Source organism: Micrasema longulum, unplaced genomic scaffold (assembly GCF_059751315.1).
Source record: "Micrasema longulum isolate JH-2025_06_02 unplaced genomic scaffold, ASM5975131v1 h1tg001067l, whole genome shotgun sequence".
In the NCBI taxonomy this organism is placed as follows: Eukaryota; Metazoa; Arthropoda; class Insecta; order Trichoptera; family Brachycentridae; genus Micrasema; species Micrasema longulum.
Window position 1 is genome coordinate 157001 of NW_028278255.1, and position 19017 is coordinate 176017.

General features: G+C 33.7%; 1 protein-coding gene across 2 annotated transcripts in view; it reads left to right on the forward strand.

The window, feature by feature from the left end:
• LOC148277224 (klaroid protein-like) overlaps positions 1–19017 on the forward strand; it is a 39050-nt gene that overhangs the window by 2659 nt on the left and 17374 nt on the right. For both annotated transcript variants that reach the window (XM_088233151.1, XM_088233153.1), the window contains exon 2: positions 7504–7711. In XM_088233151.1, the coding sequence (XP_088089277.1) occupies positions 7504–7711 (208 nt within the window). The remainder of the gene's footprint in view (positions 1–7503; positions 7712–19017) is intronic.

Here is a 19017-nt window from a genome sequence, read left to right on the forward strand (position 1 = left end):
ATATTAAGTAGGTTTTTGACTAAAATGAAATATAAATTAATTTTCGCTTATTACTTTTCTTGGACTGACATATAATGGAATGTATAAATCGAGTCAAAAATATGTGAAGTAAGTATGTCCAAATTGTTGTAGACAAATACTTACTAGGTTTAATTAGCTAGGAATTCACGATTGACTAATATTTTCAAAAGAAATGGAGAATACCTCGTAGAAGGGAATTTGTAAGCCTGGGCACAGGGCTTAAGAGCTTTAAATGTCTGACTTTAATTTACCATTCTACCTCTAAAGGAACATCCATATTCCTTCATAATGATAGGTTAGGTTAGGTTCGTTCTCAAAGAGGTTTTCTTACTCTGATGAAAAATTGTTTATCTGGAAATAAAAAAGTTGCCGAGCAACATTTAGCAATTTAACTGAACAGTCAATTTAATTATTTTTTTATGTAATAAAGAATCACATTTTTTTTTTTTATTATGTAGGAATCATGCCAAAATAATATGCATATATGAATTTTTTAATTAAAAAAAAAACTTTAATTGGCTCTTCTGGAAAGTTGCTACGTGTTGCTCGGTCCTGTCATTTCCAGCGTCTAAATGCATTTGTAACAAATAATTAAGATATGTTGCAGTTGGCGTGCCTATTCAATGCCCTATGCACTACTATGTATGGATAGTCTTATTCTCATAATTATTTTTTACATTATTTATCATTCAAAGGTGGAAACAAACAGAACAGTTAGTAAATACAGTCCATTCAAATATTTAATAACTTCTGCTTAATGTGTGCGTAGCAATAAGTTTTCATCTAAACTTAAGACGTTTAAACAAGGATACGACAATTTCTGGTTACAAAAACAGATCCCAATTTTATATCCAGCATTATAGGTTATTGAACAAAAGCTGTTGATTGATCCTATTTGGTAGAACGTGGATTCAGTGCCTTTATGAACCCCATCACAATAAAATTAAACAGATTAGAAATTAGTGCTTGTGGGGAGTTGCTACTCACAAACATAAAGCCGGACATAAATACACTTATAACATCAGGTTCATCCGAGTAATTTTTTTTTTTTGTATGTTAAAACAAAAGTTATAATTTCAATAAATACTTCTTCTACAAAATGTGTTATTTATATTTTATTTTTACGTCACCATTTACCATTCAGGACATCAAAGTAAAATTTGTAATTTTTCTGTTACGCATTTATGTAGTTTTTCACCCAGGGTCCGTGGCCAAGTTTCGACTATGAAAAGAGGTCCGTGGGTCAAAAGAGTTTGATCTGAATCATTCTAATGTGCCCATTAGCACAAACAAAATTTATTTGTTTACTTGGTTCACCTACAGCCACGAACATATTAACATTGGGCTATTAAACATTTGAAGGCACTGTACTTGTTTTTAATTTTGATTGTATCAAAATGTTGGTACAATTTATTACACCACGTAATTATAAAGTTGTTTCACATTGTTGAAATGGTTTCCTATGAATCCAAAGTAATTGACCTAAAGCACAGAGATACAGTATAAATGTGTACAATCTATGTAACATTCTCTTTTATTTTTGGGTGACCATGAATTCGAGTAATTTATTGCTTTTTGTCACAGCACAATAAACTTACAAGGATTCATTTAATCTCATTTTGGTGTTTCGACCCATTTTTATCTCCATTTTAACATCAAACTTAATTTGAATACGCAAATTCTTTTGTGTGTTTACATACGTTGTTTTGTAATAAGTTTTGTTATTTTTATGTAATGTGAGTATAAATTGCATTTGTATATTGCTATATAATGTATGAAAAGATAACAATAGAAATAAGGTATAGAGGAATCATAACTTTATCTGAGTAATAAATTAAGTATAATTTCAAAAATTGTATTTATGTGTGGAGTCAAAAATAATTGTTTATACTTAAGTAGTTATTGTAGATTATTTACCTCTACATTCACATTAAGTATACTGATTATTTGATTCATGGTAATATTATAATTATTTTTTTATATTTCATGATCAAGTAAATTAATAAATTATATAGGTATTACATAAATACTGTTAAAGTTCTTTAGTTAACTGAATACTGTTAAAATGTGATCTCGGGCAAATGTGTGATAAAACTACCGGTACATAACAAAAAATAAACTATAAACATAAGTAAATTTGCGTTTGGCCCAGTAAGGACACATTAAAAAACATATAATAAACGTTCAGTATTTTTTAAATTTTATTTGTTAATATATTATCAAATTTAGCCAAAATTAAAAAAAATATATGTATGGTATTATCATTGCTACGATTTTGAAAAAAAAATGTAATTTTGAAATTACTCCGCCCGTGGCGTCACGAATTCTCTTCGGTGAGTTGTGCTGATATTTTTTTATTAAATCGAAAAAGAAATATTAGCGTTCTTATAATTTACTCATAAATGAAAATCAAGTTGGGGTAGAGTGGGTATGGGTAATGGTTAAGGTCGCAATAATGTTCCAAATAAAAATCATCACATTTGATGTCATGTGCTCATATTCATTTGACGTTTAATCATCAGCGTGGCCAGATATGAAGCAAAGTGTAAATGTATGGAAAAAATTTAAATCCACAAATTAATCACTCTATAGGGTTAGAGAAAATTCAGAATACCACCCCACGAGGCCCAATTACAATGGTGATTAACTGTACAGAACACCCAGGCTTAAGAAAACTCACAAAAAAAATGTTGTCTTCTCACCGGGAATCGAACCCGGAACCATCTATGCGTGACTCAAGCATCTTACCACTACAACTTGCTCACCACAAACCGCATCTGAGGGCATAAGTCTCCTTGGCGGTGCCCACATACACGGAAAATTCGCTCGTTGCCGAACGAGAAAATCTGCCTGAAGGAGCTCTCTGTAATCTAGTAGCCTTAGCATCTTTGTGCTGAAAGAAAGTAATCCAGAAGTACACAATATGTACTTCATTGGATTGAGAAACGAGGGAAGTGAATTCTTCACTGACTGGGATTAAATTGATTGGACATGATCAATTCGCCGAAATGATTACAAAACTTTTTAAAAGCCTAGAAATTATTTTTGGAAGCCACCAGATCTGTATATCCGACAAGACCTATAACAGGGCCATAGATAATAGCGAGAAGCTCCATTCGATAATCATAGAGAGGGTAAAAGGGACAAGACCACAGGATGTGTTCAGAACCACTACACCACGGAGGCCACCATAATCTATTTTTATGTAATATACTAACTTATAATCTATAAATTGATTTCACTGTTTCCTAAATTTCCCCATCCATCACAGCATTATCAACATTCTTTGATATACATTCCTCTCAGTGTGCTTTTTGTAGATGGCAAAATATAGTAATTCAGGCTCAATATCTTGTGGTACTTAATCTTTGTTTGCGCTTTATCTCGAAACTAGTTTTCAGTCATAAATTCAAAAAATCAAGATGGTGTTTTGTTTTGAAACAAAAGAACTCCTAAAAACGTAAATTGAAATTTACAATCCGACAATTGACGGCAAGTCTGCGCAGGTAAAAAATTTATTGGAAACATTTTATGTCGTAGGCGCTGTCGATCATTTAAAACTCAAAGTCAACTTTGTATTTCACAAATAACAAAAATATATAATGGATTTGTGAGTACTGTGATACCTGTTCTGCGTGATAAAATCACTCGGTAGATTGGTGTTGAATCTGCCCTGATACGGGCCTGCCTGATAAAGAACAAAAAAGCAGAAAAATTATATTATTTAAAAAAAAAACTAAATAAATACACCAATCATCAATCGTCTTACATTCTCGCTTTCTTAAAATTCATATGTATTTTATACATGCTCCATTTTAACAATAGTAATTAACATAAATATATTTTACAGTTTGTATAAATAAATAAATTGAGTTGTTACACAGTTAATACAAGTAAACTTTATTTTTTCATTCATTTATGCGCTATTATTTTGGTTAAATGTAAATTATGTATTAAGGCTAGAATTTACAGTGGAATAAGTGTCTATCGCAAGAGGCTAAATTAGCAGTTCATAATGGAGTTCTGGTACCAACCCTAATGTATGGAAGCGAAGCATGGAGTTGGAAAAAAAGGGACGAAAATAGACTGAATGCTGTTGAAATGCGATCCCTCAGGCGAATGTGCGGAAAAACAATGTATGATAGGTGCCCTAATGTCGAAATTAGAGCAGAATGCAAGGCTGAGTTAAGCATTATCGACAAAATTAAGAAAGGTCTTTTGCGATGGTTCGGTCATGTGGAGCGAATGAATGATGAAAGAACGGCTAAAAAGATTTATGATGCGAATGTGTCTGGTTGTAGAAGTCGAGGAAGGCCGAGAAAGACATGGCATGATCAAGTACAACAAATTCTTGAAAGTGGTCATGTGAAAAGTCGGAATAATCGACGTGCGTGCATGAGAAGATGTATGAATGTGAAGGAAGCAAAGGAAGTGTGCCAGGACAGAGTGGTGTGGCGTTCTATCCTCTCTGCCTACCCCTCTGGGGAAATGGCGTGATGGTTAGTTAGTTAGTTAGTTATTTACAGTGGAAAGTTAGTCAAAATAACTATCATAAAATAGGAATGAATTTGTGTCAAAAACGCATTTATTTGTGAGTTGAGTTCACATGTACCTAAATTTCTATAAAATACTCCTTGAAATATTTTTATTAAATTAATATCTAGCCTTCCTTAATAACCCTTCAAGTGCGAGCGTGACCGAGGATAGTGTTACAGTTTCACTCTTCCTTTTTAAAATTAAATATGTTTGCATTTACTATATTTCAGCCCTGAAAAATATGATCTTTAGTATGTGGTGTGTGTGTGTGTGTGTGAATAAATTTTGTGGAATGAATGACGAATTTTTAGTAAAAAAAATTGTTTATATATTAAACAAAATCCTTATCCTTCAAGGGTTTACACAGTTTTTGGGTAGAACCACAGCTATAATAAACAATATTATTTGAATTCATATTACCAATTGATTTAATGTGTCCTTTTTTCAACGCTGTGTGGGCTTAGCATTCGTATAAAGTTACCATTGCATAGAATAATTTACATAGTAAGCTCCTTTTATGTCTTCTGTACACCTGCCATCCAAATACTGGTAGTTATGTCACAGAAATATGTTAATATGCTTTCTTAATCTTGCCTAGTCAGATCATTAAAAAAAAAAAAATCTTTGGTTCATTCATCGAAGTGGGTGCCTACCTTTTTTCCCTTTATTGATACATATATGTATCGATGTAATATTTAGTATCACAGTAAAAATAAAATAGGATAGAATTCATTAGTTAAGTGTACCTTGATAAAGAAGCTTGTGTAGTTTTGAAACCGGTCAGTGGAAAGAAAAAAAATAAGGGGCTAAAAACAAAGTTGTTTTATATTTATTTTGCTAAATAAATTTATTTAAACTTGGTAATAACAGCTACCTTGGGTGACATAATTTTTCGAAAGAGGCGAACATGGCAGTTCGATTATGGTATAAAGTTTGTTCACAGTGAACCTAGCAATAAAAATCGTTTTCAGAAATCATCATTTTTCAATCACCCTTTCCGCACTTAATGGTGCATAGGGCACTGCATTGGTACACCAATCGCTGCGTATCTTGATCATTTTTTTTTACATAAAGGTAAGATGATCAGTCTTACGCTTCAGGTACCAGTCCAGGGACTAATAAATATTCTTGTGTAAAAACACCCTTTTCCATAAATTCCAAAAAATTCCATAAATGTTTCACATCAACCATGTCGGGAATCGAACCTGAGACCTCTCGCATGGTAGGAAAACGTCCTGACCATTACACCACGAGGCCGACAAATCAATTCTAAAAAAGCCACCAGTAAATAGGTTCAGTACTTTGCAAATAATTTTTTAAGTTTTGTTTTTTGTTGTTTTAAAACAACTCAAGTTGAAAAAACATTAACAGTGTAATTTATATTAATCGCTACATAAAGAGCTCTCTCGTCTTATACTTTTTCTCTTACGAGTCTGTTTGTGGCCTTGTGGTAGTATTTCAGAGATTTTCTCTCTGATGTACCACAACTTAATTACAATTTTCCAACACAGATTCACAACTAAACTGAAAACAGCCACCAAATTGAAATATTTGGTTGAATCAAAAATATTCTCTTTTAATACAGTATTTAAAGATTTTAGTAAATATATCGATTGAAATGTAAACAGAGCAGGGCGGATAATCGGCAAACTTATTCTGGGATTTTTCTTCACCTTGACTGCGCTGAATGAATCCTATTTATACTTCTCTCATGTAAATATTTACAAAGTGCATGGTGGAGCTTTACATTTTAATACTGTCTTATACTTTTAAATAACAAACTCAAACATATTTCAAAGATAAATTTAATACATTTGAGTTAAGTAATTGTAAGGTTATGGAAGAAAAATGCCTTTAGGCGATTAAAATAGGTAGAAAAATAATTAACACCACATAATATAGCAATTCATTTATAGTATGATTCGAACATCTTTTAATCAGGGTTTGAAGGATATATATCATGATATTTATAATGTAGAAGGTGTTTCTGTTTTTACGAGACATTCCTGTGTTTCTCTGTGTTTAACTTGACTGAGATTTCCCGGGCACCATAGAGTTGCGTTTGTTGCATGTTGTGGACCGGAATGGGGATTCGCCCGAAGCGAGGGAATAATATGCAGCAACAGCAGGTCTAGAGAGATACTTTTCATCCTTCGGTTTGGTTCAGTCCAAACTTAAAATTAGGCCGTGAAACGAGTATTCCTCTATTTTTTTAAACCAACACCCTGAAGCCAGACATTCCTGTTTGAATTGGGTTTGAAAGACATTGGTCACATATGGTAAAGAAGATTCCTCGTCATTTTGATGGTATTCCAATAGTTACTGTAAATTGGGCAGGATTAGGACAAGAATGCTTGAAGAGAGGATAAGGAGGGGAAGGGAGATGTACATATTTATTATTATAATGTCTACTAAGTTACATAATGCATTTTTAGTGTAAATTTTAAATCTGACTGAGTGATGTTTGTGTAATCTATATTTGTAAATTTTGTATTGTACACTGAAAAAGTCCTACGAAAAAAAGGATTTTTAGCATACGATGTTTTACTTATTGGTACATAAAACAGGTGGTAGAAATATGTGTATATAATAAAACCTAGCTTCTGCCTTTTAAATGTGTAATCCGGCAGTGTTCTGTTCCAAAATCTACCGAATTACTGAGAGACCACTGTATAACTTTTTTATATGTACCTGATAAACATGTATAAAATATCATATTTTCAAATCCTGCCTTCAAGTGATTTTTCAGATCATTTATTTGATCATTTACTTGAGTAATTGAATAAATGTTTAAGCGAGTTTGTCGCTCATTTCCTCATTTAAACTCAGTTTAGTTAGTTTTTATTTCTATTAATAATCTTCGACTATATCGGGATATGGGCAGTTGCCAAATCTCTCTTCGAAATGCAATATCCAAGCCAGTGAAATCATTCATCTTTGTTTTAGATCATTGACAACCCCAGTGGAGGTAATAGTGGAAGATGCGGAGCAGGAAGTATTCACATCTCCGCCGGCCCACAGGACTAGGAATGCTCTGCGGCAGAGAACGACTCCTATACCCAAGACCGGCGGCTTCACCGATAACTTCACATCAGGCTTCGATGACCAGTCGCCTTCCAAATCTTCCCAATACTTGAGTGAGGAACATGCGCAGGTAATCATTGATTATTAATATTTGATGTAGGCAGTGGCGGCTGAAGGGGTTAAAAATGGGGGGTCATTTCTTTTACTAAATATGTAGGTACATGTGTATTTCACAATAATTTTCACACAATCTTTTTTTGTAAAAATACATGAATATATTTATGTTTATATAGATTTTTCTAATATGATACACAAATTTACAAAATACCTAACATAGCGATTGCACTTTATCTTGGCCCATAGTTTCTTATAAGGGTCTTAATTCGCTTTTGCGTCGAAAAGCACCTTCACTCTAAACTGCCATCATCGTAATTCCACAAATAAAAATTATTAGTATATTTAACTTTTAAAACACAAACAAATTACTAAAAATGTACAGGATTTAAATTTTACCAGTCAATATGAGTTTAGTGCATACGAAAAAGGACAAACACCGGGTAATTGAACACGTGCAAGAAACAATGTAATATTATAATTATATAATTATTCACAAAGCTCATTTCAAGCTTGTAAAAAGGGATGAGAAAATATAAGCTTATATTAATCCTTTCCTTTAAGAATTCGTCCTTGTGTAAGTATATAAAATACATAGGAATTAATTTATAATCGTATCTCTTCCAGTCCAGACCAATGCCAATATCATATTATTATTATTATTATCATCATCAATCTTATTCTTATCTTCCTTGTTTCATATTGTTATCTCCCGGGACAATGCCCGCAATCGAACTAATTTTGGGCGAAATGTTCCGATGTTCATGTACGCACGGAACGTTTCATCTCTTTCTTTCTCATGAGAAAATCTAGATATAAGACATTAGCTTGGGACAGTTACAGAAATGACCCTCGCATTCGACATAACATGAATATTTGACGGCGCACGTGCTTTAATAGTATTCTATATAACATCTATATAAACATGAAGATTAATAGGTCCTTATATATTTTAATAAATGTTTTTTTTTAATATTACAAAACCTAATTGCATTATATTATATTCTATTATATTCTTTATAATGTATTTTAGGTAAATTATTTTAATTAGTGGCAAATTTTGGGGTCCATTAACCTAATGGACATTAGGGAAAGCCGCCACTGGATGTAAGGATACATCCAGTACCGATATACCAGCTATATTAACATATTACAACAGAGATGAAGAACATTTAAGAGAAGGTAATATAGAAGCCCAGACATCTACAGGGCTTATGACCTGTCAATGGCTGGTTTAAGTGGCCACTTTACACACTGTGTAACATTCACCATTCTGCCTATATTTGAACATCTATATTCCTTCAATTCTTTCGTCTGTTGATGTTTGTGAAGTTAAAGAGCTGAAACTTTTATTTATGCGGGTGAGATTCATCTAATTGAATTATTTCACCTACATACTAGGCAACGCCTGAAAACATTATTTTTTCAATTTCTATACTTCTTCATGGACCAGGTAATTTATCAACAATATTTTGAGTTTGTCCAAATTTTCAATAATTAAATAATATAATAAATAATAAAATAAATAATAATAATAAAATTGGCCCTGAATTTGAATGAAAGCCATTTTGACTTCTTTTTCTTGCTCATTGAGTCATAGTCGTAGAACAACGACGCATATGATTTTCTTAAACTTTACATGGGAGCGGTTTTAAAAAAAAAAAATGTCTAACTTGATAAGTACAAATATTTTTTTATTAATATAATTCATAATTTAAATTTTATACAAAATTAAATTAAGAGCCCTCATTATTAGGGAAACCTGTTCTAAGGAGGACCTTTGATATTTGGGTTATTTATGTTTTTTTTCAGACCTAGAATATAAAGCCTTTATAAAACCCTTTCATCCCGTTCTTTTTTTTTTTTTAATATTCATCTTTATTTATAGAAATATCACTTTTTTTTAAATTTACAATTAAAAGAGTCAATGAAATACTGTCGAGTAAATTTTTTTTTAAAACTTTATTAGTAGCATAAAAAATATTTTTAAATTCTAGCAAAAACGGTCCAATGCATTTGGCCACGCCCCTAATATCATACATCACGATTCGTGTAAATTTTAAACTTTGTTTGTGATCGTTTAAATTTAAATAGATCATCATCACGAATCTTGACGTCACAATCCAAGCATGTCGCGTTTTTGTAGGGACATATTTTTTAAAGTTATGTGTGATAACATTTCTCCACAATATCCATATTGATTTTGAAAATACAATTAATTTTTCTAAATCCATTTCATATATTTTTATCGGTATTCTTAGTATGTGATATTTCCGCATTGTTCTGTAAAAAAACAATCAAAAATAAATAATTTGTTAAGACATTCTCTTCCAGTCAGTAAATATGTTAATTTGCCAATTTAGATTGAATATAATTGGTAATAGAAAGTTTTGATGAAGTAATAAAATAAAACCATTTCCACTTCTTTGATTATATTTATCTATGAGCTGTGAATTTATTAAATGCATGTGAACTTCGATTAAAGATCATGAGATTTTCAAACAATTACCCAAGTTTTCAGAAACTATTTTTAAATTTAATGTACTAAAAAAATTCTTTATTGGATCATTTAATAATAAATATAACAACAATGTTTAAGTATGTCCAAATGCTTGCAGGCTGGCTGGATTTTCTCCCTAGGGAGTTGTTCATATTTAAATTTATTTCAACAGAGAGGGAAGACGTTTTTGAGAAGGGAATATGGAAGTCTAGGCATTTACAGGGCTTATGTGACGAAGTATAAAAATTGGAAAATTGTTTTCAGGCGTTGCCTAGTAGGTGATTTGGTTCAGCCGGATGAATCTCACCCACGTGATAAAGGTTTCAGCTCTTTTACTTCACAAAAGCCAACAGATGGAAGAGTTGAGGAAATGTGGATGTTCAAACATGGGCAGAATGGTGAATGTTACACAGTGTGTAAAGTGGCCACTTAAACCAGTCAATGACAGGACATAAGCCCTGTAAATGCCTAGACTTCCATATTCCCTTTCAAAAACGTCTTTCCTCTCTGTTGAAATAAATTTAAATATAAATATAACATTTTATTTGCGTAAGTGTTTTGAACAAATTTGCTAAGTTGTATATTTTAGTACCATAAGTATTCACACTAAATCTAACCAGGAAATAAAGTGAATAACCTTTTGTGAGATGTAAAATTGGCTCAAGCGTGTTACTCACATAAGTCTTTTATTTATTTTGCATAAGTGTTGACTGATGCTATCATCATTGTATATATAGGTACGCGTGTCACCTGGCTTTATATAGATAGGAAGGTACTCACTATAATGCAACAGAACACATGCTGTGTTAACACCTTGTTTTTTTTTTTTTACTAAGGTATACGGGATGTTTTATCACAGAATCACTTATGTTTAAACCTAGTCTTCTTCTTATCTTTCTTCTCTCCGATGGAGGTTGGAAATCATCGCAGCGATTCTCAATTTTTTGGCAGCTGTCCTGATTAAGGACTGAGTGCTGCAATGGAATCGGTCACGCAAGTTCCTTAGCCAAGAGATGCGTCTGACTTGTAAAATATTTTTTTTTTTGCCTCTCATTACATGCTCAAAGTACTCGAGTTTCCTTTTGTTTATTGTCTTCATTACCTCTGTATCTTTTTCCATCCTTCGGAAAACATCATCATTTTGAACTCTGTCCACCTGGGAGATTTTTAATATCCTCCTGTAGCACCACGTTTCAAAGGCTTCGATCTAAACCTGGTAAATAATGTAAAAATAAATTTAAATGCAGTGTTATAATTTAGTAATTATTATGTCAAAAGGCGGAATAATCGGCATGTGTGCGTGAGAAGATGTAGTAATGCAGAGGAAGAGAGGTCTGTATGCAAAGACAGCATGATATGGCATTCTATCCTCTACCTATTCTTGCAGAGAAATGGTGTGATGGTGGGTGTTCGCTTATTTGTTTAGTAATTATTACAATAAAAGAAACTCAAAATTCAAGAGCGATATATTTTGTAATAATTAAATTCTTAAAATGGAATAATTATCTATATATGTGTTTATTCTCATATTTTAAATGTTTAAATGCAACAGGGTCCCGATTACAATGTGAAGCTAACATAGTTATCCTTGATTGTGTGTTAAGTAAAATATAATTTTATGTACAAAAATGTGTATATATGTGGGAATTCTGGCAACACCGGGCGGAAGCGGATGCGAGACGCCAGTCAATGTACGAGCGGCGTTGTGCGGAGACCCAGTTGAAATCTTAAAAGTGATTGTATGAATCAAGTCTAATAAAGAAGTTTAATAAGAAATGTTTTCGTTTTATCCTATTCACTGTTCTAATCCTACAACTTGGGGGCTCGTCCGGGATACGAAAAAAAGTGAATTAAATCGGAAATAGCGAGTTACGAAGAAGTTTCGAGAAGAAAAAAGACGCCATTTTTAAAATAGCCGTTGCGATTTGCGATTCATAAAGTGAATTAAAATCGGAAATAGCGAGTTACGAGAAGAAAAAAAAAGACGCCATTTTTAAAATAGCCGTTGCGATTTGCAATTCATATTCAAGTGAAATTACGAATCGAGTGATTCCGAGAACAATTGTGTAAATTGCAAACATAGATTTATATTATATCTAAAAACATTTCGTGCCGATTTTGACATAACCGTGAAGCGACATTTTGTAAATTTTGAATCGTTTTCGACTCGGTGACAGCGCGCAACATGCCTCCGAAAATCGACAAGGCGGATGGAGAAACGGCAAAATTCACATTTAAGGACATTGAAGATGCCCTGACTGTATTTAGCGGCGAAGACAACTTCTGCGTCGACAAGTTTTTTGAAGATTTCGAAGATGCTGCGAATTTGGCGAATTGGAACAGCGTGGAGAAATTTATTTATACGAAAAAATTATTACGAGGAACGGCTCAGCTTTTCGTTAAATCGGAGTCATTTAAATCATGGTACGAGTTGAAAAAGGGCCTACAAGAAGAGTTTGGGAAAAAAGTTAATCCAGCCGCCATTCATCGCCTACTAGCAACGACAATGAAACTACGCGACCAAAGTTGCATCCATTATTTTTATCAAATGAGGGAGATAAGCAATCGCGGAAACATAGATGATGAATCTTTAATGGAATACGTTATCGACGGCATATCTGATTCGGAAATAAACAAATCCATTCTATATGGTGTAACAAGTCTGAAAGAATTTAAATGTAAACTCGATATATATTCCAAAATATCGATAAAGCAAAGGTCAAAGGGTGAGACCTTTAAAAATCAATTAAAAGAAAGTTATCCTAAAGTATCGAAAGACAGGTGTTTTAACTGCGGAGGGATTGGCCACAGGTCTGGAGAATGTAAATTTAAAGATAAGGGAACGAGGTGTTTTAAATGTAACGACTTTGGACACATTGCGTCCAAATGTTCTAATTTAAGAGTAAATACCTCCAAGACCACACTGAAAGTAACCGTCCAAGAATCAGAATCTCCGCTCTACAAAACAGTAATGTTAGGAGGGAAATCAGCAAAAGCATTCATAGACACTGGTAGTGATTTAAATTTGATGACAATTTCGCAGTTATTGAAGATGGACCAGGTTAATCTAATCGACGATCCCTTAGAGCTCCGAGGAATAGCAGAAAAAAAGGTGACCACAGTTGGACATTTCGAGACGATGATGAAGATAGATGATTGTGAGTTCCCAACTACCTTTCATATAGTACATGACGCAGTGCTTCCCATGACAGTCCTCCTTGGCAGGGCTATTTTACAGAACGTCGACATGATGGTGCGTGTTGGAGGAGTTGAAGTCACAGAGAATACTGTAGATGAACAAGTAAAGAGTTTATACTCAATCGAAACAAAAGATAACTACGATCATGTAGAGTTAGGAGACGAGATTTACCGAGAGAGAATAAACACAATGGCCTTCAATTATTCTAGGGAGTTGCCTAGAGTTAAAGAAACAAATATTAAGATGAGAATTGCTTTGGAAGATGAGGCACCCATTTACCAGCCACCCCGACGTTTATCCCCTCGGGAACTAGAAGTTGTAAATAACCAAGTAGCGGAATGGCTCAACGATGGGATTATTCGCCCAAGCAGATCCGACTTCGCGAGTCCAGTAGTGTTGTCAAAAAAGAAAAGTGGGGAGATGCGTCTGTGCATAGACTACAGGAGACTTAACAAGAAGACGATCAAAGAAAGATTTCCAATCCCGCTGATAGATGATCAAATAGACAAACTACGAAATGCCAAAGTTTTCACTACGCTTGATTTGAAAAATGCATTTTTCCATGTACCAGTAGAAGATAATTCCATCAAATACACTTCGTTTATCATACCAAATGGACAATTTGAGTTCTTGAAAACCCCTTTTGGTTTATCCAACGGACCAGCTGTTTTTCAAACTTTCATCAATGCTGTGTTTAGAGATATGATGCTGAGTGGAATTGTCCTTACTTACCTAGATGACCTAATTGTTCCTTCCAACGATGAAGAAGAAGGCCTACAAAGATTGGAACTAGTCCTGAATAGAATGAATGAGTATGGACTAATAATTAATTGGAAGAAGTGCAGAATACTGATGAGGTCCGTAGAGTATCTCGGACATGAGATCCAAGAGAATGAAATTAGACCGAGTAGATTAAAGACCAACGCTGTGACTAGGTATCCAATACCGAAAACCTTAAAAGATGTCCAGTCTTACTTAGGGCTGACAGGATACTTTCGGAAGTTTATACATAACTATTCTAAAATAGCAAAACCACTGACGAATCTACTGAAGAAGGAAAATGAATTCATATTCGAAATCGAGGAAAAGACGGCCTTTGAGATGTTGAAGAAGATTTTGTCAAATGACCCCGTTTTAAAGATCTATGATCCTCATTTACCAACTGAACTACACACAGATGCAAGCTGCGAGGGATACGGTGCAGTTTTACTTCAAAAGGATCCGTACGATAATAAGATGCATCCCGTATATTATATGAGTAAGAAGACAACAGATGCAGAACGAAAATATCCCAGCTATGAACTAGAGGTACTTGCGATTATAAATGCTTTAAAGAAATTCAGAGTTTACCTATTGGGACTGAGCTTCAAGATTGTGACAGACTGTAAGGCCTTTGTCCTTACCCTGAAGAAGAAGGATCTCGCACCACGAGTCGCCAGGTGGGCACTACTGCTTGAAGAGTATGATTACGTCGTGGAACATCGAGCTGGCGAGAGACTAAGACACGCTGATTCACTAAGCCGACACCCTGTTGATTGCTTTATTCTTGAAAACGAACTAATAGCGCGATTGAGAAGGGCCCAATCCAACGATGAGTATTTAAATGCCATACGAGAGTTACTCACTCTTGGGAAGAGACACGAAGACTACACCTTAGATGGAGGAGTAGTCTACAGGGAACAAGGAGGCTATAAGCTTATAGTAGTTCCAAAAACTATGCAGACTGAATTAATAAGAATGTACCATGATCGTGGCCATTTTGGCATTACCAAGACAAGAGAACTTCTAGAGAGAGAGTTCTGGATAAAAGATTGTGCAGCAAAAATAAAACGATGCATTGAAAATTGCGTGGCCTGTATATTAGTAGACCGAAAGAGAGGAAAGCGGGAAGGTTTCCTACATCCTATAGACAAAGGTGATAGCCCATTAGACACTTATCACATAGACCACTTAGGACCGCTGCCTTCAACAAATAAAAACTATAAATATATTCTAACAATAGTAGATGCTTTTACTAAGTTTGTGTGGATCTATAGCACAAAGACTACAAATACTACAGAAGTTTTAAATGCCCTGAACCTGCAGCAACAGACGTTCGGGAATTCCAGAAGAATTATAACAGACAGAGGTGCTGCATTCACGTCCACGGAATTTAAAGAATACTGTGAGATACAAAATATTGAGCTTATCAACATAACAACTGGACAACCACGTGCGAATGGGCAAGTAGAACGCATGCACCAGATTATCATTGCTGTCATATCAAAGCTTAGCATAGATGACCCCACTAAGTGGTACAAATTTACCAGTAGGACACAGCAGTTTTTAAACAACACATTCCAAAGAAGTATTGGTCGCACACCATTTGAAGTATTGGTAGGTAAAAAGCAAAGGAGTCAGGAGGACTTCAAGATTGAAGAAATAATCAGCACTGAGCTTCTGGAACAATTTATGAGTGAGCGGGAAGAAGTGCGTGAATCTGCAAGGCAGGAAATCGAAAAAGTACAAAGAGAGAACCGGCGCGAATTTAATAAGAAAAGGAAAGCTAGTAACAAGTATGCTGTTGATGATTTAGTTGCAGTGAAGCGAAGTCAATATGGACCTGGTCTAAAGCTCTGTGCTAAGTTCTTTGGACCATACAAGGTCACCAAAGTATGTGGGAAAGACAGATATAACCTGCTAAGAGTTGGTGGAACTGAAGGCTCACGGGAGACGACGGCGTCAGCAGACCTGATGAAGCCTTGGAGAGTGGACGACACCGATGATGATTCATCCGAGGCGGATGACTTGCAGGATGACCGAGTTGTGGGAATTCTGGCAACACCGGGCGGAAGCGGATGCGAGACGCCAGTCAATGTACGAGCGGCGTTGTGCGGAGACCCAGTTGAAATCTTAAAAGTGATTGTATGAATCAAGTCTAATAAAGAAGTTTAATAAGAAATGTTTTCGTTTTATCCTATTCACTGTTCTAATCCTACATATATGAAAATTTAAAGTATCTTCATAGGTAACCTGAAATTGAACATGTTTAAAAAAAATCAAATACATCTTTTTAAAAATGTAAACATTTATTTTTCCTTATAGACAATTGAAGATAACCCTGTTAACTTCTCATTTTAATACAGGCCCTGGAAATTATACATATATAAAGGTTAAAATCAAAAAGTGTAGTTATATTCTGCAAAAAATCCCAAAAAATTCAGAAGGTATATTAGAAAGATATTTTCAATAAAAAAACATATTCACAAAGAAGAAATTTGAAAAATATTGAAATATTGCAGTCCTCAGAATAGATTTTCTTAGGAGGATTCTTTCATATTGTAGTGTCAAAAAAAATTATAACCCAATTGGGATAATTATTATATATTTTTTTTATTTTCTGAAGTTGCTTAAAAGATTGCGCCACTAACTTGTTGCAAAGAGACGAGTCGCCATTTTGGTTATTATTAATCAAATTATACATTCTCTGTCTTGGTTTTTTTCCCCCTTCCTCTAAATGTGTTGGGCACATGTGGCCTGATCTAAATATAGCCGTTAAGTACCCATTCACCCCGATACACAGTACACAGTGAGCAGGGGGGAATGTTGGATATAGAACAGTAGTACTAAACATAACTCCCTTGTGAGAAGATGGAATTTTCTCAAAAAACATAAGGAATTAAATAAAATTTCGTTTCTTTAAAGTGTGTTTTTGTGTTGAAGCAAAAATTAATATCAGGCTAATTTAGTTACGGTTTTATATTAAATTTATGTATTAACAGACACTCGTGGCTACTTCTTTGAAGTATAATTCTTAAATTGTTTGTTTTGATTTTTAACCTCATTTGGAACTTTTATTCCTGACATTAATCTAAATTATGCGAGAAAAATAATAAGATTAACTCCAATGCCTTGTCCTGTGTATGTAATATTCTTAAAAAATTCTAAGAATTGATGATGTAAAATCAACATTAACGATTAAGGTTAAAATCCATATGTATTTATTGTGATGTCACACCTTTAGTACATATGTGTAAAAGCAATTTCTATTGATACATATCGGTAAATTCTAGAAATTACTATGTGTGTGTGTGTATGGGATTAAAGTGTCTTGTGTTAAAATCATCAAGGATTTTCCTTGGTTTAATTGCCATACAGTTACAAGCATACAAGCAAAGAACCTCGAGTGATGTCATGTTTGGTTCAGTTAGCCGCAAGTTTCTCATATTTATTGGCCATAAACTTTAATGATAGTTTTGCTAAATGTGCGTTAATGACATTAGAACTACACTAAACTACCTGGCCGGCTTGAGCAATATTGTGGGTACCCACCTACCCACCTACCCGCCTGTTCTCTGTTTACTGAGCCGGGTTATGAATTTTGGAGTGTTCTGTTTGTCTTCTACATACTTGTTGGCTTTGTTTATTGATCAAACATTCATTAATACCTACTATTAGTATCGCAATGAAAAGCTGTAAACACAACTGCTCCGACATTTGAAACATTTACATTAATTCATGGTAATTGTTTTTTGTAGGCAATATTATTACATTATGTACTGAATCATCCATGTGATTGAAAAAAAACCTTTCTAAGATAGGACCTATATAAATTTTTTAAATGGTTAATATGATGATAAAATTACTAAAATAATTACAACAGAGATGAAGAACATTTAAGAGAAGGTAATATAGAAGTCTAGGCATCTACAGGGCTTATGACCTGTCAATGGCTGGTTTAAGTGGCCACTTTACACACTGGTAACATTCACCATTCTGCCCATATTTGAACATCTATATTCCTTCAATTCTTTCATCTGTTAATGTTTGTGAAGTTAAAGAGCTGAAACCTTCATTTATGCGGGTGAGATTCATCTAATTGAATTATTTCACCTACATACTAGGCAACGCCTAAAATTTGGACAAACTCAAAATATTGTTGATAAATCCACCTGGTCCATGAAGAAGTATAGAAATTGAAATTTGGACAAACTCAAAATATTGTTGATAAATCCACCTGGTTCATGAAGAAGTATAGAAATTGAAAAAATAACATTTTCAGGCGTTGCCTAGTATGTAGGTGAAATAATTCAATTAGATGAATCTCACCCGCATAAATAAAGGTTTCAGCTCTTTAACTTCACAAACATCAACAGATGAAAGAATTGAAGGAATATAGATGTTCAAATATGGGCAGAATGGTGAATGTTACCAGTGTGTAAAGTGGCCACTTAAACCAGCCACTGACAGGTCATAAGCCCTGTAGATGCCTAGACTTCTATATTACCTTCTCTTAAATGTACTTCATCTCTGTTGTAATATGTTAATATAAACAGCTCCCCAGGGAGTTGAATCCAGTCCTTGTCTACAAAAATTTGGACAAACTCAAAATATTGTTGAGAAGTTTATTAGTTGAGACAGCATACGATTTTTTGTGAAAATGACATTGTTTTTGGACATCTTAAATAAAATTAAAATAAATATATCACAAAATTTAGATCAAAGTATGTAATAATTAAATTGAAACAGTTGTGAATGATGTTATACCTAATTAAAATATAAACATTATTACTTGTGTACATTTTATTATTTTTTTTGCATATTTATTTGTTTATACTTTTACATTGTTTGTATTCTATTTTTT